The 18,105-nt window shown below is 44.6% G+C and overlaps 1 protein-coding gene and 1 pseudogene across 1 annotated transcript; one reads left to right on the top strand and one right to left on the bottom strand.

The window, feature by feature from the left end:
* Window positions 1-9,156: 9,156 nt before the first annotated feature.
* HSPA13 (heat shock protein family A (Hsp70) member 13) lies at window positions 9,157-17,989 on the top strand. The gene is made up of 5 exons (XM_040057063.2): window positions 9,157-9,305; window positions 10,724-11,064; window positions 12,691-12,904; window positions 13,476-13,643; window positions 14,583-17,989. Exons 1-5 carry the CDS (start codon window positions 9,281-9,283, stop codon window positions 15,251-15,253), a joined length of 1,419 nt encoding a protein of 472 aa, XP_039912997.1. The 5' UTR covers window positions 9,157-9,280; the 3' UTR covers window positions 15,254-17,989.
* LOC120765985 (multidrug resistance-associated protein 1-like) overlaps window positions 17,456-18,105 on the bottom strand; it is a 29,168-nt pseudogene continuing 28,518 nt past the window's right edge.

Below are 18,105 nucleotides of genomic sequence, written 5' to 3' on the forward strand. Positions count from 1 at the left end.
AGACAAAGTTGCCTTCAGCTAAGCACAAACCCACCACCTCCAGCTGCCAGGTGCCTCCTGTGAGGGCACAGGGCTGCCTGGGAACAGAGTGGATCTACCACGGCACAGAGTTCCCTCCTGCCTTTGGGAATTGCAGAGCCAGGAATTGCTTTGTGCCAAAACAACAGGCAAAGACCCTCTGGGTTTTCACAGATTTTATATCGAGACCCAAGAACATAACCAGGCTCTTCTGTTTGGAAGTACGAGAGCAGGTCACCCAGAACCTTATGGTCCCAAATGTTCAGGGTTGAGGCTGGAGAAGGTTTAAGCGCATGAACCAACCTGGCAGACTGTTTCTTCTAATAGTCTGTACATTACCTCTTGCTCTTATGGTAACCCAGCCCTTGCACTGATAAGAACTCCACTCCTGGGCTGCTCTTTCTCATTATAATTTAAGAAAGTGTAAAACACTTCTGTGTTATAGCAATTTAATATCTCATATGGCCTCTGTCACAGTGTTATATCGTACCCTTACAGGATGATGGACTCCGGTCTAATACGGCTTTTCCTTCCCTAACTACTGCAATCCTATATCCATTTTGCAATTCAGATGGAACAGACCCTGCTCAGACAGAAAAGCAGAATGTTATAATCTTATAGAATAACTTAAATGTAATTACAGACAGAACATTTATTCTATATTAAAAAAGTAAGAGAGAGCAGGTTGAACCAGACAGTTCCACTTGCTTAAAGCACTTCCCAACAAATGCAGGCTTTTTCTTCTATCACGAACAGTTCTCTTCCCAGTCCTGACTTTCTCAGGTTTCTTTAGCACCAAATATTGTTGCGTAGATGGGTTTGCTTTTGGGTGAACTGCTGAGAAGGAGGCCTGAAGACTCTGCTGCCGGACAGCATTACTGGGCTTTGCACTCCCCTCAGAGGGGCAGGAATGTGAGTCACTGTGTTCATGTGTAGGGCTCTGCTGATGCTCCACCAGCTGGAAAAGCCACACAATGTCAGTGCAAGGGAGGCTACAAAGCACCCACCTGGATGGGGATCAGCAGCAGGGGGAGCAGAGAGGTGGATCCACTACCCAACAGAAATCACTTCCCCCAGGTCAATCAGAATGTCTGTGCTTAAAAAGAATTTTTTTTTTTTTTTCCCCCATTTGTGTTGCCATCCTCCAGTGCAATATAGAGAAAGTTTTGTATTTCTGTAAAAAGTGGAGGGGGAAAAGGTAGATAATGCATGTTGTTTAAAAATGGTATAGAAATGGCAAGCTGCTTTTCCTGACAGGCCCTCCCTGCATTATCTCATTATTGCAGGCTACCAACTAAGCTGCATTTTCTCAGGACTGTCTTCTACAGGAAGAGGTCTGCTCCTGTTTATCACACACTTGAACGAAAATCTATCAATTTGCAGTAAAAAAAGAGTTCTGAGAATTGGGAAAAGTTTTCAGCTAGTAAAGCTTTTTGTCTAATAATAAAACAAACAAACAAACAAAAAAAACAAACAAAAAAAACCCAGAAAACTTTGCTTGTCCTGCTCAGATTTTAGGGCCATGGAATTTGAAACTAAAATATGTAAAAGTCACACAGAAAGAAGCTTACCAGCAGAATACTTACCTGCACAATAATCAGAAAGAAGAAACAAAATGGCAGTGAATTACTACCCCTCAGCAACTGCAGATAAAAACCAACTCAATGTTATTTCATGGGAGATCCCCTGTACAAAATCAAATTACCGAAGAGTTTTAACTATTTGGCTCCCAATCCCATACTTTTGGAATGATCCAGACATGCCATATTTTCCATATATTGACCCAGAATGTGTAATCCAACTCCAAAAAGCTGTGCATTAGTAGCTGTGACCATAAAGAGCATGACCTACAACTATTGTTTTGCTCTCAGTTAATGTAGTAGCAACAAGGAGGCAGACAGATCTTGCAATTTGGGTTATTCATTACTACTAAAATTGCAACACCTTTCTTTTCCACTTGTTTTCACTTGTTTTATTTTGCTGATATGCATATTGCAGATTTTTTTAACCACTCTTTTTTTTTTTTTTTTTTTTTTTTTTTTTTTTTTTTTTTTTTTTGATTGGCACAGCACTGTATATCTGTGTCTATCCTAAAGTGTTTCTGTCATACCTAAGTGCTTCTGAAATGAAAGCACAGATGATGGTGACTGCAGTAAACAACAGACAGAGAAGGATAGGTAGTTTGTTGTATTGTTCCTTGGATCCTTTTCAGCAAAGTGAGTGCAGAGTATTGATGTTGCATAATGTGAACTGAATCTACATCTCCTTGTGAGGGAGAGGACAGCTACAGTGGGAGTAAACAGGTAAGGAGAAAAAATAAAGGGTAACTTTGTTGTTCAGCAGCTGAAGATGTCAAGGTCCTTAGGAAAGGGAAAATCTGAAAGAATCAACATCTGTCAGCTCTGCTCACTTTGGAACTGACTGATAGCAAGAGAAGAGCATTATACTGAGACAGGAAACATTTGGGCCTTCTCCAGACCATATGAAGAGATGCATTCTCTGTCCCAACAATTCAGCAGAAATTGATATGCTTCTACTGCCTCTTTCTGAGCTTGTGAAATCCCTTCCTCACACTGTTTAATTGCAGCTGTGGGTGCTGTGGGAGCACCTTAGAGTGATGACAGCCACAGAGCCCTCTGTGCTATGTACTGCAAACAGGAAAAAAAAAAAAAAAAAAAAAAAAGGCACTCCAGCCCAATGAGACTGTTTGCACACAGTTGGAAATGTTTCTTAGAGCCATGACACAAACATACTGTTGCATTTTTATCAGTATTTTGTATTTGGTAAAAATACACTGAAGCTTAAGGGCTCAGCGCCCACAAATGTGCTGGCACACAGATCCTGCATATCTTGTAAAGTCTCTGCCTGTGCTTGGGTGTGCATAAGCAGTAGCTGGTTTTTCAAACACTTGCATATCTGAGCTACAGGACCGAGCCAAAATCATGGCAATGAATTATGGGCTGCACGAAGGTGTTGATAGAGTCCAGCAGACCTACACACAGTGCAATCATTCAAGAGAGAGAGAGGAAACTGGCATGAGACTTTTATTGTGATTGCACAGAAAGGCTAATCTCTGCTTCTGTGGATGGATCATTTTCCCTAGCTGCACACACTTCTTCTGGAATGGCTCTAACTTTACAGTATCTGCTTCCAACAAACTTCTCTCCGGGCTAAACAGACACTTGCTACTCACACGACAGGGCACGGGGGAGTGATGCTGAAAAAAGAAGACATGGTGTGGCTGACATCTTTGCTTGTCTTGTAAGAGTAATCTGAGTAATGTCGGAATGATTCCATCAATACTGTCAGAAATAGGTTTAAGAGCCCTCCAGGTAGGTTGCAAGCCTTGGCACAGGGAACAACCAACACGGAGTGGTTGCCAATTGACCAGAGGTTCTGGGAAGGTACGAAGCAACACTAAGGACCTTGACTTAGGCTGATGACACAGTTTTCTTCTTCTGTGTTCTCAACACTTCTTCCCCTTTTTCAGAGGGTCTGGAGTATGAATCAGAAGTATGGCAGGCTATGCTGTCAAGTGCTATTGGTTTTAAATACGGCACTTAGGAATGACACCAAACTGAGTTTGTATAATGCTGGATGAGTTTGCTCACTTCTCAGTTATATCTGAAATGCATCCACTAAACTGAAATATGCTGGGCATTTACGCAATAACGGCAACTCTGGTTCCTGCAGGACAGACGTATACTACAAAGATCATCAGGTAATGCCACTACCACCTTGCCAAATGAGCAATTATAAATGAGGGCACTTCTCTCCCATCAAATCTTTGATGATACTACTTAAATAATGGAAGAAGACTGATGTTGTTGTGCCATCTCTGGAACAGTGTTTGAGACATCTTTTTTCAAACTGTATCGGCCCTCCAGGCTTGTTCCTTATTCTTGAGTCACTGACCTTCAGTATTCCTTCACTTCACACAGTGTAAAGAGGAGTACATGCTCTCAACTATTATTTCTTCCTGGATTGGAAACAATATGGGTCAGGGAGCCAGACCTTCTAGGAAAATAGGCAGAGCATAGTTGCTCATGGAATATCATAACACTACTTCTAAGTGATGACTGAAACAGATCTTCTGTGCCAGTCAAAAGATTCATAACAAAGGCCCAAAAGTTCTTATCCAGTGTACAAACCCACTGAGGTGTTGTAGGTAAATACCTCCAGGAAAAGAACAAATGTAAAACAGAAAAACAGATACTTTTCTCTATCCACACATATTGCAAAACTTCTCCTCTGTCTGGGGAGCTCGCTGCTCAGGCAGCTACATTTGAGTGCATTCTTGTGTTTATCCTTTTGTTGTCATTTACAATAGACCAAATTGACAAGCCTGACTGACATCTGTATGGATTTCATATACACAGCAACAATATGAACGAGGCAAAGTGGCCTCCTGGGAGACTGCTGGAACTCCCGCTCATTATCATTATCACCATGATGATTGGCGCAGATGATGAGACTCCCAGCCCTCCCATCCTTGAGCTCTGCAGCCCTTCACACGGCGAGGTGCTGCAAACGCTGCCATGAGTGATCACTTTTCCTGTCACCCTGTGCAGTACCCCTCTCCCTGCTCCCACACAGGACACCCCAGCTAAGCAGAAGGTGGATGATGTGTTCCAGGCACCGGCACGAATCTAAGCCAAGCCTCGATTCAGGCCCACTACCCCAGGCTCCTGTGGCTTGGGGAGAATTCAGCCAAGCTCACAGCTGCCTTTTGGCCTTGTAACACCGGCACACTTTCACCATGGTCAAGCAGGAAGGGAAACTCTCTGTTACCAGACCAGCAAGTGCCAAACTGCTTTGCCTCTTCAATAAAATGTCTCTGGTTTTTATTTTTCACACCACAGAAAGCTGCATCAGCATTCACATCAACTGAAATTCAAGTAAAGAAGTGGGACAGATAAAAAAACTGTGAAAAATCTCTTTTCTCTTCCAAATAGTTTTTCCTAGATATCTACTGAGTTACATTACACTGGTATCACTGCAACTGTATTCCTGAAAGGGGAAACAGTAATTTCATTGTTAACCTCAAACTTATTTCATGAGGGTTCAGTGAAATGGGTATGTTAAAGCAATTAAAGAAACTAGTGAAAATGTGGCACAGTTTTCATGACTTACAAGACTTCGGAATACCACTGCTAAAGGTTAATATGCTTTATATGAATCTGCAGGTATGTGTCAGACACCAAAAGCAACCTGGGAAAGGAATGCTGCATGGCAGAGACATCTGCTGGGAGATCCTTGCACTCCTTCCACGCCTCATGGTTCAGGTCTCCGGAGTTTGGATCCTGGGAGAAACCCCGAGCTGCTCCTGCTGCCTCCAGCTGGGGAGTGAGTTTGTGGCTAATGGAGAATTCAGCACACCCCTGCCCAGCCATGGCCAGACAGCCACTAAACAGGAGCCAGAAATCTTTAGGCTATATGCTGGAATTTTAATGGAAACTTTTGCATCTAAATTGATGGCTACGCTCTCTATCCAGCTGCCTGACATTGAACTGTCTGTCAGAGGAAGGCTGGTGAAATTCTTCCCTTTCCCAAGCATATACAGGAGGAGAAAAATCAATGTTTTAATTAGAGAAAGGAACTATCAGGGACCTCTGCAATTTTGACAACATGTTCACACTAAGGCACTGTTATCTAAGTAAAAAACTGAAAGTGAGGCTTCAGATTTTAGCATCTCCTAAATTCCTAGCATCAATCACATCCCTTCTAAGGGAGACATTGATTCTACTCTCCACCTACAAAGTGAATCTCAATCCCTCTCTCCCTTCCTCCTTCATAGTGGGAAAACACGGATTGATCATCGTGGGTTGATGGGATCACACTGTGCTTTGACCATATCCCAGCATCCTGTGTCCTGTGTTTAGACACTGGCTTTAAAATCATTGAGACAATGCAGAAAGCACTCACCGAATAAACCCTCGAGAGATGAAACCCTGTCTTGTACAACAGCAGAAAAGAGGATGCTTTGCAAATTCAATTCCCTTTTCTCCCAATGCAAGGACACAGCTGATACAAAGCATCTTGCAAATGAAAACAAGCTGTATTTGATTCCACGCACACCGAATGCTTGAACTGTGTTTAGCACATCACAGGTGTAGGGTTTGAGTGATAATCCCTAGTGTAGCAGGATTTTTCCTGCAGACACCAGTTCACATCTGATGGGAGACTGTTTTAAAACCAGCCTCTGCTCTTACACTGTAAGAACAATTCTCTCCCTCAAGCTGCTTGCAGACAAAAACATGTTTACCTCCACCTATCAAAGCACCAGGGGAAAAGAACAGCCCCTTGAAGGAAATTAATCCCCGAAAAGCGTTTGAAATGTTATAAACAGTTTACTGCCAGAGTGAACAGATGCACTAAGAAGGATAAACAAGCATTTGCCCAGCCCCTCAGAGGGAGCTGGCTGCACTCCCCCTTTACACTCACACCAGAGGCAGGCGGGCATCAGGGTCCTGGTGTGTGGTGGCCCAGGGACACCTGATGTAGCCCAGCCCAGGTACCTACGGAAGCAGCTCAGAACTAGCAGCCCCTGGCACAGCAGCACCCTGCACCCCTCACTCAGGGGCATCCAGAGAAGTTTTATCACAGCTCTTGCAAAGCAGTTGTGCAGGTCTGAACTTGCACTGCCCACCCTCAGGTGAGGGTGCTCACCACGGAGTATGTGCCTTGCCTGCTCTTACAGGGAAGTGGCAAAAGCACAGCATTCCAGAAAAAAAAAGACCTGCCTTCCAGCCTCTGCCCCAACCACATTTATGCTTTCCCCATGAGGCACTCTGTGGGGCAGGGGCTCCCATAGCTTTCTCTCCCACTCAAGTAAGTCTCTCCCTCTATTGTTCAATGAACATTGAATTATTCTGTGCAAAATCAACCAGTTTTCTCCAGAATCACTGAATGTTCCCTTCTGTTCCTGAACAACCCATTCCTGAGTGTAGCACTCCCTCAGATAATGGAGGAAAATGGAGGCAGGCCTCCCTCTCACAAACAAGAGTAGGTAAAGAAAGGTGACACAGAAGAGACAGTGGTAATGCCCAAAAACACAAGGGCAAGATCACTAGGGTTAGTTCTGCCTATTTTGCAGATGGAAGACAAGTCTGGCATCGCTGTGCAGAGCGATCCATGAGCAGATCCTTACAGGTCACAAAGAAGATGGAGAGGGAAAGGATTAGGCACTTCTGGACTTCTTAGCACATCTGCTGAAGACCATGTGCCTTCAAGGGACTACAGAATATGTGTGGTGTACTGAGCCTTCAAACTCTGCAGCAGCCCAAACCAGCTACAGGGGAGTCAGTGGCTTCTGCAGAATCTTCTGGCATGGCAGAGCTTTTGCTGCAGGGCAGAAAGCCTGCTGAGATGATCCCCTTGACTTGACTCCCAGGCAGGTGGCCTGTGCTGTGTAATCCTGCAGGGAACAGCCAGGCCTCCAGGGAGTCAGTCAGGTGAGGAGGCCTTGACTGACACACTGAATTCATTAAGCTGCTTTGCGAAGGAGAAATAGAATGAAAATTATACAGGAAAGGGCATTTGAGGTCTGTCCTTGGGCAGATATAATAACAAGTGATCCCAAAGTCTTTTAGAAGTTTAACCTCAAGGACAAAAACCAAAGCCTGGCCTCTGCTCCAGAAAAGGAAGAAATCTCTGAAATCAGGGGCTTGTATCAGTATTTTTTAAACACATTCCTACATAGCTGCACTTTGCAGTGTCATATTTCAGATGGTCCCTATGTATTAAAAAAATAGCTGCTATTAAATATCAAAACCATGAGCAAAACCCGGTTTGATTGTACGGCCTGTTTGCGCTAAACCTTTTTTTTTCTGCTCACCATCCACTGACAGCGGCATAAAACACAAAGTGTCTGCTCATGAGTTACATGGATGAAGAAATACTGTAAGCAACGATTACAGGTTTCCCCCCACGTAAGAATGAGCACAACTACAATGGTCCCACTTCAAGAAACAAGATTAAAGTTTCCAAAAGAAATTAAGAAGTTACTGTTTTCTAATTACAGTCAGAACATGAGTCATTAAGGAGGCTGAATGGTTTAACCTTCTCTTCCCTTACCAAAGAGTTCCCACCTTCTCATGCTGAGAATGAAGCATTAACCATAAGTGGAGGATGAATACATTTTTTACTATTAAGTTAAAGCAGTGCCACTTTCTTTGCATACAGAGAACATTTTAAGAAGTGAGCTCCTGGGAATTACTTTTGGATTATGTGTCTCTCCATCACTTAGGAGATACAGAGATGCTGGAGATGATAACTCCAGGGACTTCATAGGACTCAGTCTAACTTTTTTTCCACTATGCTGTTTGATAGCAGCTACTAACTTATGAATATTTTCTGTTTAAAAAGCTTCTAACTTAAACTTCTGTGTGAAACAGAAACCTGCTCTGCAAGAACCCGAAAATCCCTTACTCCTTATGAGAGTGGAGCAGAGCAGAGGAGAGGGACAGCTGATGAGAGCAAACCCACACAGTACTTCCCACCGCATTTCTTGGGAGTGGTTACCAACCCTGCCCCTCCAGGATGCCTTTGAGGCGCAGTTTCACCCGCATTCTCCTAACTTGTCTAAATGCCAGGTGGGCAAGAAGGCAATCTCCCCTCACCAATAATCAGAGAAACAGGTAACTCGTAGCCAGTGAACCGTGAGTTGTTTGCGGAAATGCATATTTTTATTGTACAGCTTTGAGAATCGGTGTACTTGACTTGTGAAAACTTCTACCTTGTACCCTGCGCAGAATAAACAATGTCTCCTTTGCGAACCTGACTCTTTTCCGTGTAAAGTACCGTATAAAGCCTGACCGCGGCCAGGCTCTCTCGAAACCCTTGCGGAGGAGGGAACTCGGTACTTTCTGAAAACCGAGGGGGGTAAAGGAATATCCCAGTCCGGCACTGGCACAGCCGCGGTCTCTGACGCCGCACGCCGGCGGGAGGCCGCAGAGCGCCGGGACTGCTCCGGGCCCAGGACTACCGCTCCCAGCAGCCATGGCGACCGCTCCTCCCGGGCCCGCGCATGCGCCTCTGAGAGGGCACACACCGCGCCCCCGCCAACGGGTGGCACGCCTCCCTGCCCATTGGCTGGTACCCGCCGGAATCGGCTCCGCCGCGATGCGCATAGGGAGTTGTGGTTTTCTCGCCCCCAGCAGCAGCTGACGTGAGTGGGGCGAGGGGGACACGCGTACTACCGTTCCCGGCGTACCCCGCGCGGCCCGGAAAGAGCCGTCAGCAGCTGGAGCCACGGGCAGACATGGCGGGGCAGATGGCTGTGCTGGGTGAGCCGGTGGCGAGGCTGGGCTGGGGGTTGTGGGGAGTTTTGGGATTTTTATTTCCGGTCTCGCGTCTTTCTGCTCGGGGTTGGCTCTCCACGGTGGCACGAGTTCCCCGTGCTTGGTGTGTTTGCTGTGTCCATTTCTGGGCTCCTCTGTACCGGAGAGACAGTCTCTTCTCCAGAGACATGGAACTGGAGCGAGTCCAGCAGAGGGCAACAAAGATGATGAGGGGAGTGGACCTTTTAGAAGCTAAGGCTGAGGGAGCTGGGGCTCTTCTGCCTTTAGAAGAGACGACTGAGGGGACCTTATCAGTGTCTGTCAGTGCTTGCAGGGAGGGGTCAGAGGATGGACCAGGCTCTGCTCAGTGGTGCCCGGAAATAGGACAAGAGGCAAGGGGCAGGAACTGATGACAGGAAGTTCCAGCTGAACATGAGGAAGAACTTCACTGTGCAGTGACCAAACACTGGAACAGATCACCCAGGGAGGCTGTGGAGTCTCCCTCACTGGAGACATTTCAGAAGCATCTGGATGCAATCCTGTGCTGTGTGCCCTGGGATGACCCTGCTTGAACAGGAGAATGGGACCAGCCTCACCCACTGTGGGATACTGTGAAAGCCACAGTGCTCAGTGGCTCATTGCTCAGAAATATCTGGGAAGATTTGCAGCCCAGAGCAAGCAAGGGTTTCTGACCAGTCTGTTTGAAGCACTACTGTGACCACCCTTCCCTGCTGAGAAAAAAGGTGGTCACCCACTGTTTGAAATTTAACTTATTTACATTTCGTGTTGAGAATTTGTTTGTTGGTGATTTTTTTTTTGTTTTGTTTTGTTTGAAATCATCTGAGGCGTTACTTGATGCTAACTGGTTAACCATGTAAGCTGGTCTTCCCTTTGGTTTCAAGGTACAGAAAAGATTCAGGGGTGTAGGAGGATGCTGTTTTGGGAGCTATGGCTGAAACAATGAGTTAGTATAGGTTTCTCTCTACTTATTTTTAGACTTCTGGTGAAGCTGGAGGTGTTAGAATTGGGACTTTGTTGTTCCACTGTGATTTTGGGCAGCCCCATTAGCTCAGTGTCCTTTTAGGGTCATCCATAGGCAACTCCTCCAGAAACAGAAATTAGCCTGTGTTATTGCTGTAACATGCAGAGAGAAATAGAACTGTCACAGTGTGGTGATATTTTTGGCTTGGCTGTCTCTTGGGCTTTTTTTCCTTAATCAGTTTAATATTTAATGCCTAAAATTCTTGACTCGTAGCCACTCTCTGTTGAGAAGGAAATGAAAAACTAATTAGGTAGCTAAACAGGCTCCGGAGTGTGCAATGAAGCTGCCGGAGGTGCAGTGTGTCACACCGAGCCATTTGCATTGGCCCGTAGGTTTGCAGAGTCGATCCCCTAACCCTGCTGTTCCCAACTCCGTGTTTCAGGCTCTGCTGTGCTGGCCCTGCTCTTAGCCAGCTACCTGGCACAGCAGTATCTGCCCATGCCCACCCCCAGGGTGATCGGGATCGACCTCGGCACCACCTACTGCTCTGTCGGCGTCTTCCTGCCTGGGAGCGGGGACGTGAAGGTCATTGCGGACGAGAAGGGGCGCAGCAGCATCCCCAGCGTCGTCTCCTTCACGGACACGGGGGTGCACGTGGGCTACGAAGGCCTGGAACTGGCCGATGCCAATCCTCAGAACACCATATACGACGCCAAGAGATTCATTGGCAAAATCTTCACTTCGGAAGAACTGCAGAGCGAAAGCAGCAGGTATCCCTTTAAGGTAAGCAGCCACCACCTGTTCCCTGCAGGCAGTAAGGAGCAGGATGCAAAGGCTGGGCATGCACAGACCCAGAGCAGCCCTGGGAGAAGGTGCTGGTGGCTGAGAGGCTGGACATGCCCCGGCCGTGTGCGCTGGGAGCCCAGAAACCCCCGTGTGCTGGGCTCATCCAAAGCCCCGTGGGCAGCAGGGCAGGGAGGGGATTCTGCCCCTCTGCCCCGCCCTGCTGAGACCCCACCTGCAGGGCTGCATCCAGCTCTGGGCTCCAGCACAGGAAGGACAGGGAGCTGCTGGAGCCACCAGTGATCAGAGGGATGGAGCAGCCCTGCTGTGAGGAAAGGCTGGGAGAATTGGATTGGAGAAGGCTTTGGGATGAATTAATTGTGGCCTTCCAACACCTGAAGGGAACTTACAAGAAAGATGGAGAGACTATTTACAAGGGCCTGGAGTGACAGGACAAGGGGAAGTGTCTTCAAACTGACAGAAAGTAGGTTTGGATTAGAGATTAGGAAAAATGTTCTTTACTGTGAGGGTGGTGAGGCCCTGGCACAGATTTCCCAGAGATGTTGTGGCTGCCCCATCCCTGGAAATGTTCAAGGCCAAGTTGGATGAGGCTTTGAAGAACCTGATCTAGTGCAAGGTGTCTCTGCCACTGGCAGGGCTTGGAAGGAGATGAGCTATAAGGTCCCTCCAACCCGTTTCTATGACACCTGCAATGTGGTTGATCATCTTGACAGACCTGGAGTCATTTGACTCAATCTGATGTGCCTGAAAACTGTAAGAGGGACCTAGAAAGAGGAAGGAAATGGTTGTGGAAGCTGTGTACCTCTGCATGAGAGCTGATAATGATTTTTCAGAGGACCCTGTGTTTTCCTACTCAAAAATGTGGTTTTGGGTTACCTTCCAGTCCCTTCTCTGAAAGGATAAATTTCAATTTGAAATGCTAACTGTGCTTTGCTGAAACTTTACTTCTTGAAATTGTAAAATAAAAACAGAAACAAACAAAAATCAACCGACCTCTCCCCCAAATAAAACCCAAAAAAACAAAACCCAGAAAAATTTTAAAGTCACATCTTCTCTGTCCCAGTGTGTTTTTTCCTTCAGCACTTCATTATTTACTTGACCAGCAGTAGAACTTGAAAGTTGCTTTAAAAAAACTAACCTGCATATATGAGCATGGTGCAGAATTGCTTGAAATAATAATAAAAAAAATTGTGTACTGCAAGTGGTCTTTGGGGTTTTTTTAATATTATTAAGAGAAGCTGTTTCAGTAGCAAGCTGTTTGTTTCCTTTCAGAAACCTGAAAGGTCACCTAATGACTAGAAAAGCATCCCTTCTGTCTCTGAATTTGGTGTTGGAAGTTGATTGCACAGTTTCTAGGTCTTAGCTTTTTTTAATGGGTTTTACTGGGGCACAGTGGGTGTCATTTGTTTGGATATATTGTGATCCCTTAAGTGGCATGTTTTGCAGAATCCTAATCAAGGAATAAAAATGATCCAGAAATGGCAAAAGCACGTTTAAACGTTTCCAGAATAAAGAGACTACGTGCAAATAAAACATTTGGTGGGAACAGGGTGGGGGAGCGTAGGAAGATTTCTCACATGGGGTTGTGTCGCTTTATCCTTCTAGGTTGTCAACAACAATGGATTAGCTGAATTTTCTGTGACAACTAACAAAACCTTTCACATCACTCCAGAGCACATTGGCTCTAAGCTGCTGCTGAAACTGAAGAAAATGGCAGAAGCCAATCTTGGCATGTCCATTTCCAAGGCAGTCATCTCCGTGCCAGCAGAGTTTGATGAAAGGCAGCGGAATTCTACTGTTAAGGCAGCTAACCTTGCAGGTGATGTCTCTCTATTCCAGAGTTTTTCTTGGAGACCTTGAGGTCTTTTTCACTAACAGTAAGGTCTTTGTGGAGGATATAGAAACAGTGAATCAGTGGGAGGGAAGCTTAGAATGGATTTATTGTGAGGAACAGCTGAGAACTTGTTAGTACCGAGAGGTGTGGCTGGCTAATGCAGACACAGATGGCTGGAAGTAAGTTTTACTTCAGGGAAAATAGTCTTTTTTATAATCTCCAAATAGGGAGACTGTATAAAGCACCCCTGGAAAATAATTTAAACAGAAATAGAATGCATGAAATAAATCTCCTTAGCAAAGTTTCTCTGGAAGCAGCTTGTTTGGGCACATTATGGTTCATGATTTCGCCCTGATGCTGAGGCAGTACTATTTTAGGATTAAGTAAGGAAGAGTTCATTGGATATTACTGCTTAGGAAACTAATTCCTTTAGATATCACACTTAATTAAAGATGCATGGTTTAAAAAACCACAAGTAGCTAATGTCATTCTGATGTAAGAACTGCAATTTTCAGAGGTGTACCTGAGTGTTGCTTGTTGTCTCTGCTCTTCATAGGGCTCATCATTCTGCGAGTAATCAATGAGCCCACAGCTGCTGCTATGGCTTATGGGCTCCACAAAGCCAATGTGTTTAATGTTCTGGTGGTGGATTTGGGTGGAGGAACTTTGGACGTGTCTCTGTTGAACAAGATGGGAGGGATGTTCATCACACGAGCCATGGCAGGTGAGAAAAATGCTTTTGTTTCTCAGGGAGTGGGAGGCAAGGTGCACCTGAAGTCACTGTTGGAGGGACTTTTTAAAACATACCAACTAGGTCACAGAGTGTTTTCTCAATGTATTCTCACCTGATTTTCATGCAAAATAAGGTTTGTGGTTGATTGCAGAAAATAAGACCACAGAGTCATAGGTCTTGGCTGAGTCATAGGTTTTGGCTGACCCAAAGGGGTAAGTTGTCGTTTCATTTTATCCACGTCTGTTAACTTTTGTGCCCACTAATAAAGTGTTGGTGCACGTTACAATTACTTTGACTGGACTTCTTGGGGGCTGGGGTTTAAAATCTCTGTCACCTTTGCCCAAACTGGGAATATTGATAGATCACTGACCAGCGCTTTGGCGCATCCTTGCCTTGTGTTTGGTGCCAGTTGAGTTGAGCAGGGTTTGGGAATGTTAACCCAGAAGTTTTGTGCTTGGTGTATGAATGATTCATCCCTGGGCACAGAGCTCTGGCAGCAGTGTTTGGTCAGACTCTAGTGAGGAGACAGCCGTGCTTCAGCTGTCCTGCACACAGCTCTGAGGTGCAGTGCCAGCTGCCTGCGTTGCCTTCAGTAAGCAAGTTCTGATGTGAGCTGCTGCTGCTGCTCAGTCCAGTTAGACTGGAACAGCAAGAAAGATTCAGCAGCTTCACTCTGATTTAGTTAGACAGAGGTCCACTAAGTGAGCTACTGTTTTCAGTCAAAACAAAACAGTGGAAAATAATTATCCATCATGTGTGCAGAGGACAGCAATTTTGTCTGTTGTCACACCTCTGTGAGCTTATGTGCTTGTGGTCCTTCTGTGATTGTTCTGGCCCTTGAGAACCATCTCCCAGTGAAAGAGAAGCAGCGAGCTGCTTTCTGGGGCTTTGTAGGTGCTCTGTCTGATGCCTTCTGTTCTGATCTTTCAGGTAACAACAAACTTGGAGGACAGGATTTCAATCAGAGGTTGATGGTATATTTATATGATAAGCTCCGTCAAACGTATGGTTCTCTGCCAACACAAAAAGAGGAGATTCACCGCCTCAGACAGGCCGTGGAAGCTGTTAAATTAAACCTGACTGTCCATGAGGCAGCTACACTGAAGGTGCTGTTGACTCTGCCAGAAAACAAGCTTACAAGAGAGCTTGCAAAAAGCCAGGTACAAACAAACAGTGTGCTAAAAGGCGAGGCCTCACAAAACACAAAAGGCCTGAAAAATCTTGGAGACACTCCGAAAGTAGAGGACAACTTTGTCAAAGTTGTGTTTGAAACAGAAATCTCTCGGCAGCTGTTCGACACGCTAAACGAGGACCTTTTTGAGAAGATTCTTGTGCCCATTGAACAAGTGTTGCAGGAAGGGCACCTGCACAAAGAAGAAGTGGACGAAATTGTGTTAGTCGGAGGCTCCACACGGATTCCCAAGATACGTGAAGTTATTCGGGACTTCTTTGGAAAGGAACCCAACACCTCCGTAGATCCCGACCTGGCAGTTGTGACAGGCGTAGCCATCCAAGCAGGAATTCTTGCTGGGTCCTGGCCTCTCCAAGTCAGTGCTATAGAAATCCCTAACAAGCATTTACAGAAGACTAATTTTAACTGAAAAGAAACTCTTCTCAATTGCATTCCAGCTCTCCAAAAGGATCCATACTTATCTGACTGGCAATGGAACCTAATTTTAGCTGCATTCTATCTCAATTTTCACCTGTTTCAGCTGTTCATCACACAGTTAGGTGTTACTGGACACCTACCTGTGCTAAAGCTTAATGTTACTTTAAAGGTACAAACAAGTTCTGAAGTGTGCTGTGTTTACTTGGAGATGGGGTATTGGATGAAAATGCCAGTGATGACACACCCACATTTTCTTGCTAAATTTTATTAGCAAATCCTGGAGCGGTGTGTATTTAAAATATAAAGGAAGCGTGACCAAAGGTTTGAGATAATGTGGTACTGGGGTATTCCTGGGTCCAGTGTATTCACTTGGAAGGACTGTGAAGCAGCGTTAACGCACAGAGAACTGGCAGTGTTCAGCTTACACTTATTTATTAGATTGAGCCATTTGAGCATTTAAGCACCTTTCCTAAAGGCATCTTGCAGCTTAAATGAGACTGAGGCTTTCACTTGATTCTTCTGCTGTTCATAACAGCATAATGGTATTGCTGAGGCTCTGTGGCAAATAGTCCCATGATTAGGAAACCTTATTGAAAATGTAGCTCTCGCCAGTGCAGTTTCTTGGTCTCCAAGGCTTCATTCCTGACCTGAATGTGATGGTTAAACACAGGTGCTGCTGTTTTACCACTGATATTCTCCACAGAGAACAAGAGTTTATTGCCAAATACTCATACCTGCCCCTGCCTTATTTTAAAACTATGGTGATTTTGTGTATCTTGAGCCACACCTGCCTGTCTTCCCTTGAATTTGACCAACACGAATTTCATCGTTCTGCATTTAAAAGTGTGTGGCATCTTCTCACTGAAGAACCCCAAGCCGTACTGTCTTTGGGGAGAAAGTGTGGCACAGAAGGGATGGCCTGGATGAAATGTAGTTCCTGTAGCCCTCGTAAATGGAAATTGACCCAACTACTCTTTGTGCTTCTTAGCTCTTACGTGGTTTTAAGTTTTGTCATATCCCCACTCTAAACTGACCAGAGGTTGCAGCTGTCCTATTGGGAAAGAAGCAGTGTTGTGTGTAACTCGGGCTTCGAGGTCTAGCACTTCTTAGGACTCTCTGTTAGGCAGATAGGTCGCTATCCAAGTATCTTGAAAATGTGTGGGGAGAACAAAGTTACTGATCTGAAAAAAACCCAAATTGGTGACAGTTCTCTCTATGGAGGGATTAAGCAATAATCAAACACCAGCTGAATTCTATTATCTGCTTGGAACTTCCTACAAAATCACCCCATGTCATTCAGCTAAGACTGGTTTCAACATCCATCTTCATCAGGTAAGCTCTAATAACAGGTGGTTTTAAGGATTTTCTTGTCTTCTCCAGAATAATTTTGTATTAACTTTGCTAAGATAAAGTGTGGGGCTTAGATTTATTGTTTTAACCTATGACTATATTAAAATAGTCTTATTACTCTCCTGGCAGTAGGCCTGATTTATGGCACTGCCATAAATCAGTTGTGCTGATTCAGCTGTTTGCATAGCTATTGTCTAAATGCATCTTTGAAGTAATCCAATTAAAAACCTCTTAAATTGAATCATAGTTGCACACAGCCGTTCCATCAGCATTGTTTAACTTGACAGAGGATTCCCAAAATACTGCTGACATCTGTTTTAATTTTCCTGAGTTGAAAACCAAAGTGATTTTTTACTTGAAGATTCTTTTTTTTTTCCTTTGTGCCTCTTTGAAAGTGACCCCCAACTAAGTCTGTATGGAACTTCCAGGTAGTAAAACTCCTACAGTGAAAGAAGTGCCTCTTCAGTGACACCATGGATGCCATATGGTGCTGCCAATATGCAGCACAGTTCTCAGTTGCTGCTGGGGGCCTTTGCTTTGCAGATAGAAATGTGTGTGTTCAACATCTGTACCAATGTCTTTAGCGTCATTGTGGCCTTTCCTTCAGCCCTGCTCTAAGTTCATCTCAAAATCCACTGGAGCTACAGTAGGACTTTGGTCTTCATTTCTTTAATGCACTGTATAAAACAAGCAGACCTATATAGAAACAAAACCAGATCACAGTGAAGCAAAATGATTAAAAGCTTTTGCAGTTTTGGGACAAGTTATGTAGGAGCTGTTAAAACTCTCAAAGCAAATAAATGAAGGGCTTTTTCCTTTCACATCCTCCTTCACCCTGGGGGAGTTAAATCTCCTTCAGGGTTAATCTGGGAACTGGAAGAGAAGGGCAGATTGTTTACTTGTAAAAACTAAATTCACAAAAGGGTATTTATTTGGATTTCTATACAGGTTGGATTTTTAGTAGAGAAGTTACTGTACACTGGATCTCACAATGCATCCTTATTTATTAAATTTTCTGAATTATTTATTTTGTATCTCTTAATACTGTATTTTGGCACAAACAATTGAATTTTAAAGACGAGTCTACTGCACTAAGTGGATATTTCCAGGTATGCAGATGGGTTGCTTATTAAAAGTCTCTCTGTAAAAAAATTGATACTTGAAGGCTGAAATCTTTCTGTAATCCTTATGATTTCCTGTGGTGGTAGGTGTGTAACAAATTTCTCTAGCTAAGGCTTGTCTGGTGAGTTGAAATTCTGAAAGCATCAAGAGGCCTCAACAATTGTGTGTTCCCTAATTGTTTCCCAGTGCAGATGATGAAATGCATTTTATAAATAACATTTTAAATTTTTTTAATAAAAGCAATTTCTACGCCTTGGATCTGTCTTCTTTCACTTTCTGAAGAAAATTCTCTGTCTTCCTCAAATTCCTTTGAAGCGTGGATGAGGTCCTGTCAGCTGTAAGAGTTTCTTCATCTGTGTTGTCCTGTTATAA

The sequence above is a fragment of the Hirundo rustica genome, chromosome 2, assembly GCF_015227805.2.
Source record: "Hirundo rustica isolate bHirRus1 chromosome 2, bHirRus1.pri.v3, whole genome shotgun sequence".
NCBI lineage: Eukaryota > Metazoa > Chordata > Aves > Passeriformes > Hirundinidae > Hirundo > Hirundo rustica.

Coding starts and splice junctions, on each gene's coding strand:
- HSPA13 (XM_040057063.2), top strand. CDS start 9,281: ATGGCGGGGCAGATGGCTGTGCTGG. Junction 12,905..13,475: donor TAAGGCAGCTAACCTTGCAG/GTGATGTCTCTC, acceptor TGCTCTTCATAG/GGCTCATCATTCTGCGAGTA. Junction 13,644..14,582: donor CATCACACGAGCCATGGCAG/GTGAGAAAAATG, acceptor CTGATCTTTCAG/GTAACAACAAACTTGGAGGA.